Source organism: Apis dorsata, unplaced genomic scaffold, assembly GCF_000469605.1.
Source record: "Apis dorsata unplaced genomic scaffold, Apis dorsata 1.3 scaffold_249, whole genome shotgun sequence".
NCBI classification, from domain to species: domain Eukaryota; kingdom Metazoa; phylum Arthropoda; class Insecta; order Hymenoptera; family Apidae; genus Apis; species Apis dorsata.
In genome coordinates this window covers 4,649-12,021 of record NW_006263528.1, presented here as the reverse complement: position 1 = coordinate 12,021, position 7,373 = coordinate 4,649, and the positions used below count along the sequence as shown (strand labels likewise).

General features: G+C 41.7%; 1 protein-coding gene across 1 annotated transcript in view; it reads left to right on the top strand.

Annotated features, from left to right (window-relative positions):
* The window catches only part of LOC102680983 (protein 60A-like), a 33,640-nt gene extending 26,297 nt beyond the window's left edge, over nt 1-7,343 (top strand). Inside the window, exons 5-7 of the mRNA XM_006616124.2 lie at nt 6,304-6,492; nt 6,813-6,889; nt 6,986-7,343. Of these exons, the coding sequence (XP_006616187.1) occupies nt 6,304-6,492; nt 6,813-6,889; nt 6,986-7,246 (527 nt within the window). The 3' untranslated portion in view covers nt 7,247-7,343. The remainder of the gene's footprint in view (nt 1-6,303; nt 6,493-6,812; nt 6,890-6,985) is intronic.
* Nucleotides 7,344-7,373: the final 30 nt, after the last annotated feature.

The window sequence follows — 7,373 nt, the reverse complement described above, 5'->3', positions numbered from 1 at the left end:
TCGGCGTCCGCCCCCTGCCAGAGGAAGTTTCCTCCTCGGTTGCAGAAAACCAGATGCTTTCGAAAGTACAGCCGCGGCTATCTCTCTGTAGCCTCTAAAGACCGGCTACACACCTCCGCGTGATACGCCCACGCGTGTGCGTCTAACTGCGTGCTCGTTGCTCTCTCGCGAGCGAGACTTGCGACACCTCGCTATCACCGCCAACGAGCGCGAGCCTTTGTCGCGGATGCCTTCGCGGATTTCTTCTCTTCCATCCTTCCCACGATTTTCCCTATCTCGATCCGATCGGAATCGGAATCTCTTCGACCGAATCTTTCGAGAGAAGATTTCATCGTCATCGTTTCGCCGTCTTCTTCTCGTGTTATCGAGCCACGATTTTCCACGAGTCGAAATACTCCTTTGCTACCGGCCCATTAGCGTCCTAATAGAGGCTCCATTACCGTCTAATCAGCATCGCAATAAGTAAAAGACGCGGTATTAAACGGGTATTATCGCGACGATCGTCCGTCCTCGAACGCGAATTTCTCTAAAGTTGTGTTGTCGGCCACTGTGTCCGTCTCCTTCCCCCTCGATATCTAAATTGTCCAATAAAATCGTGGACATTTCTCTCGAACGGCGCATAAAATCTGCTGCCTCGGTGCACTCGGGGAGAAAAAGATAACCGGAAGAAGAGAGAAACCGAGCATGGTATTCTTGAATCTTCGCTAACCGCAGCCTTATCCATTCCCAGACAAATACTACCGGATCCCTCCATCCATTTATTTACCTACGAGCACCTGTTTTCAAACACACGTGCCAACCGTTCGATGAAACGAAACCAAATATTATCGTCGTTGTTGTTGTTGTTACTATTATTATCATTACAATTGTTATATTACCGAAAGATTTTTCGAATTCGATTCACGAATTGGATTCGTTTCGTTCGATACGCGTTCGAATATTTTAGACTTTAGAATTTTATCGCGAAGAAAAGAAAAAAATAACCGAAGTAAACAACGTATGTAAACGAACATGCACATACCTGGCTTCCGTTTACCGTGTCAATAATACCGTGGACACGTTTTCAGAGCACGTGAATCGTCCTCGAAAAATAAATTAATAATCTTTTTTAAAATGAGTCGCGAGATTTGTTACCGGTTCCACGTCCTTGACTTTTCGAAGTATTGCGAAAGCGTAGCCGGCTCATCTAGGACCCTTTCGTAGGAAATCGTTTTATCCTTGAACCTCCGCCACCAACGGGACACGCCAACGAATTATTACCCTTTTATTACTCTCGCCTAACATATATATATATATATATATATACACACACGTATAGGACGAAAGGATCTATAGAAGGATAACTAGATCGAAAGGCGAGACAAGATGGAAAATCTTGGAATTCAAACTAACGCAGTTTCGCGCCGTTTCTTCGTATTATTGCTCCGACAAATTGTTACAATTTTATAGATACTTTCCAAGTATTCGCGCTAGCTACGTGGATCCATCACGTAATTTTCAATCGAGATTGTTTCCAATAAGAAAAATTGTTCCAAGAAGCAAGAGAAATTTTTGCGGCGCGCATAATGCGCGCTTTCAATCGCGCGAATCGCACGAATCGAATTTCGTGTTCCCGCGATTCTGGGAAATCGTATCGCGGTATCTTTTTCTCACTTATCCAGATCGTGCACATAAATAAATAAACGTGAAAAGCGAGATCCCGCTAAACGTTCGCACCTTATTATGGACGGATCTTATTTTTGCCGAAGCGAAAACAAGTAACAATTTCCCGGACAATCGATCGGGGATCGATCGTTTATTTGAACTGGTACGCGGTGTTATTCTCACTTCAAACTCCACGCGCATAAAATACGCGATTTTGATACGCGCTTTTCTTGGCAACGCGGAATATTTCTTTCCCGCGCGCGTGTCCGTGACATTATGATAAGCAGATGGAAACCATTTCTTGGAATTGTTTTTATCTTCGCTCGCGCGATTACGAATTCGATTAAAAATTCAATTTTGACAAATTTTTTTCACAAATCGCCATAAATGTACAAATTTCTAACTTTTCCATCGCGTCCTCTCTCTCTCTCTCTCTCTCTCTCGAAAAATTGAGAAATTTCACGGAGATAAACCGCTCGATCCGTTCTTTCGAAGTACGATTGAAATATCGATCGCGAAAGCAAGTGGATAATTTGGCAAACTTTAGTTGGACGGAAAAAGGGGGGACAAGGGAGGAATAATTGGATCGAATCGGCCACGTGTCCATGGTGTCCGCGGGTCGGTGGACGAACTGGTCGATTCTGTAACGGCGCGCAAAGTGCAGCGGCAGCAGGTGTCCGCCGCAATCACGGCAAATGCGCATTCCTGCGAGCCAATTTACTAGCTTTCTCGAACTCGCCACTCGGTCGTGCTCGTAACAGGGATCATTTGCATACTGCGGCAATGCTGCCCCGCGGAGACGAGCCGGCGGCGGCGGCGGCGGCCACAATGAGACCGTTTGGATCGCTCTCACGTACCACCGCTGTCCTTTCCTTCGAATTTCGATATCGCGCGAAAAACGCGCGACCAGCATGCGAATCGAATCGCCGCGAATCCACCGCCGCGCGAAAAATCCACGCCTCGACCTCTCCTTTCTTTCCCTTCTTTCTTCTTTCTTTTTCTTCCCCTCCCTCCCCTCTCCTTTTCTCCCGCGTTTCTCGCGCCTCCCCCTTCTCCGCGCCTCATTGTTTCCAACCAAGTCGAGAATGCGTTTCCCGCTTTATCGCGCACCACCTGTGCAACCGCTCGCCCATTGCTCGGCCATTTCTATGGCACGCGCGCGGATTGCGGATGAGACGATCGAAAATGATTGCCTCCGACTTCGATTCTTCGAGCGATTTTGTTAATTTTCAAGATAAAGTCGGAGATGGAAGATATATTATTTTATAAGGAAACGATTGAAAGTTCTTCTAACGCTTCGTCTTTTTTAATCGCTGATTCGAAGTTCGATGTTTCGTTTATCTTTTCGAATAATCGAAACGAAAAGGTTCGAGTTTTCTCTTTTCCTCCTCGAATCCTTGGAGGATTAAACTCGAGATCGAATCGCGACGGAATTATACGATCTTTGGTGANNNTTTTTTTTTTTTTTTTTTTTTTTTTTTTTTTTTACATTTGTAATCGATACGACACTCGTGCGGTAACTTTTAATCAAGTGTGTGCACCGACGCTTTTTGCTATTCAGCTATTTCTATTTAAATGAAGGTCAAACAGGTAATTTGTACAAGGCGTGTGAACTATGATAATGCGATAGCCTACTCAACCGAGCCAATAATGCGATACGGAAAAGCAAGTAACGCGAAGAGTTCGCATTGAATGCAAATTGTCGTGAATTATGACACGCGTTCGTGGAAATTTCTTTTCAAACAAGTTGTAACAAAATTATATTATAGTCTATACTCGTTTCTTAATTAGATTGCCAGCATTTACATTTAACGCGAATTATTCCCTCGTTCGATTCGTTCTATTCGCGAATTAACAAATACTTCGATAATAATACTTTCGATTAGTTTCGACGATTCATAATCTTTTCTCTCTTTCTCTCTGAAAAGTTCGTTTTGAAAAGAAAAGAATAAGAGAAGGGAACGTCGATCGAGACGAAATTTTCTCGAGAAAAATCTCGTTGTTGACATGCTTAATTCCTACTCGATATCCAGCTCGACTTGGACTGCGCAACTGGAAACCGTGTTTTCTGCGATTTTTCTTAAGTAACATCGATCGCGATCCGTCACGCGAATGTCTCAATTCAGAAGCGTGTAGCGGAGGATGAAAAATACGAGCCACAGGTATCGAGTACACACCGTACTATTTATAGGTATCTACTGTTTCTCTGTTTCAACCAATACCTGTTAAATAAATCATTGGCCGGAATGATGCCTCGTTTGTAACGTAAACTTGTCTAATAACAGTCTGATGAATTGCTTTGTAGAAAGAGAGGAAAAAAAAAAATGCATAGATGTTTATCCGTCTGAGAATTGCCGCCTGACCAGTTTATTAATCATTGTTGTTTTATTATCGTTCTCGCATTGTCTCGCATCGCAGATGCTTATTCCCACGTAAACCCCTTGCAAACCAGAAGAATATAATTCCTCGTAATAAATACAATAATAATTCGACACTCCAACAATGTACAACTCTTGTAAAATAAAATTTCTTTAAATGTCGTGTCGTACCGATCAAAAAATCTCCTTTGATTAAAAAAAAACAGAAGAGTATAATTCCTCGTAATAAATACAATAATAATTCGACACTCCAACAATGTACAGCTCTTGTAAAATAAAATTTCTTTAAATATCGTGTCGTATCGTTCGAAAAATTCTCTTTGATTAAAAAAAAAAAACAGAAGAGTATAATTCCTCGTAATAAATACAAGGATAATAAATATTCCAACAATGTACATCTCTTGTAAAATAAAATTTCTTTAAATATCGTATCGTATCGTTCGAAAAATTCTCTTTGATTAAAAAAAAAACAGAAGAGTATAATTCCTCGTAATAAATACAAGGATAATAAATATTCCAACAATGTACATCTCTTGTAAAATAAAATTTCTTTAAATATCGTATCGTATCGTTCGAAAAATTCTCTTTGATTAAAAAAAAAACAGAAGAGTATAATTCCTCGTAATAAATACAAGGATAATAAATATTCCAACAATGTACATCTCTTGTAAAATAAAATTTCTTTAAATATCGTATCGTATCGTTCGAAAAATTCTCTTTGATTAAAAAAAAAACAGAAAAGTATAATTCCTCGTAATAAATACAATAATAATTAATAATAAATATTCCAATAATATACGCTTCTTCTGAAATAAAATTTCTTTAATTGTCGTATCAAAAATTCTCGTTCATTAAAAAAAAAAAAACTAGAAGAAATATAATTCTTCGTAATAAATACAACAATAATTCGATAATAAATATTCCAATAATATACGCTTCTTCTGAAATAAAATTTCTTTAATTGTCGTGTCGTTAAAAAATTCTCGTTCGCTAAAAAAAGAAAAAAATCTCCAGATTTTTCTTTTTCTTATCGAAAAAATATGTGCCACCCGACAAGAGCAGATTTACACGGTTCTAAATTAACGGCCCTAAATTAAATACCGACACAATAACGGTGCGGTGTTATTCGCCGTTCAAGGTGCAAATTTCCCGGTTTGAAAATACGATCCCATACTTTCACGTTGGCCTCCCCGTTCCAATGCCTGGATATCGCCTATCGCGCTCCATGGAAATAATATTCTTGACATTAATATGACCAATACGCGGCTGAGCCACGGTATTGCGACAGTTCATGCTAATGCATGTAAAACGCCTCTATTTTTGTCACACACCGCGCGACTGTTAAAGGGAGAGAAGTGTAATTATTACCGCATGAATAATTAAAGCGGTTCCCGATAATTATGATAAACAAGTGTCATAACTTCTTCCAAGTTTCGATTACGTTACGAAATGAAACGTTACGCGTCGTGTCCACCAACGATCGAGATATATATATATATATATATAAATATATAACAACCACGCGCCTTTTAACGCGTCCATCCCTTTTTCTACGTTCACCCGATTTCTCAGAGAAAGAGAGAGAGAGAGAGAGAGAATCTCCTCTCGTTCGGATTCACGATTTAATCAAGAACAATCGATCGATCGACGTGCAGGGAGAACCGATTAAACGCGCGAAACGTTGGAACGGCGACTTAATTGCAGGGCCAACGGTGTTGGGAAACCGACTGAGCTGTCGCCTATATATCGGCCAAGTGAACGGCTGCTCTCCCCTCGATTCGAGAGAGAGACAGAGAGAGAGAAAGAGAGAACGAACCAACACAACTCGAGATTCTTAAATAGTTAATATTCCTGAAGGTTGCCTATTAATAATACCAAGTGGCAGCCCATGCTGAGTAAACACGCAATCGTTCCCCCCTCGTGCAACACGCTCCACTTGTGGAATCGAATCGGGGGTAATTGGGTATCAAGCCCGATTCATACATTCTGAAACGCGAATACTTCCATTCCATTCCATTGGATATCGATCGAGACGAGTCTCTGTCTCGATCAGATTTCTTTCTAAAAATCTATTTCTTTCCAGAGACGAAATAGGTTTGAAAATGAATTTAGAGAATTCGATGACAAACAGCAGGAATCTCGATCGACTTAAGTTAATTCGGAGGCAATAATCGGAGATCGATTTTCGATTCAAAGGAAACAAAGGGTTACAATATCTAGCTATCTCGAGAAATAAGATTCGATTTCGACTCGAGATCCAATTGATCGTTGTGAATTTCAGTGCACGAGATGAGACCGGAAGACATCGGGATCCTCGCGTTCAGAGGCGATCCCGACAAGCAACCATTCATGGTTGGTTACTTCAAGAGTTCCGGCATCAGAGAGTCGAAGGTGCGACAGAAACGGGATGCCAGGAGAAGAAAGAAGAGCGAGTCATCGAGCCTGGATTATCGGAACAATCCGTACACCGGTAAGTCCGTGAATTTTGTTAACTTGGCGCATCGAAACGAAGGAGACTCGTTTTTCATTCTCTCAACCGGTGCTGTATCGCGAAGAGAAAGGAGAGAATATATTTATATATGCAGGATACGCGTGCGCGTTACAAGTAAGATTAATTTTATCCGATCTTTTTCCGATTTTTGTTTCGATCATTCAAAATTGAACGATTAGACGCGTTTCTCTCTCAAGAAAAGATATATAAGATATATATAGGACGTTTTAACGGGAACTGTGCTTTGTCGTTTTCAAAAAAATTGAAAGATTAAAAGAGAGCATCATGTTGTTGTCCAGATCCCGGTACGCAGTACAACTCGAGGACCTGCAAAATCCAAACGTTGTACGTGAGCTTCAGGGATCTGAAGTGGCAGGTAAGGCGGCCTTACTTTACGGGCTCGAAACGGGGCTCCAGCCTCTCTGGAGTGGCTCGCTTGATCCGGCGACCGATGAATTATTTATTTTTCCAGGACTGGATCATAGCACCGGACGGATACGACGCATATTATTGCAGCGGGGAATGCAATTTCCCTTTGAACGCCCATATGAACGCGACCAATCACGCGATCGTCCAAACGTTGGTGCACCTGGTCAGCCCTGGTAAGGTACCAAAGCCTTGCTGCGCCCCTACCAAGCTCTCGCCGATCTCAGTGCTGTATTTCCTCGACGAAAGCAACGTTATACTGAAGAAGTACAAAAACATGGTCGTGAAGAGCTGCGGTTGCCATTGATCGGCCGGGATTACAGGCACGTGTGCACGAGTTTCCAGCTGAACCGCGAATCTCAGCGACACCGCGCACCTCAATCTCCACGGTAGAATCGGCCGACTGAATCCGCGCAATCCATGTATTTGCCGAT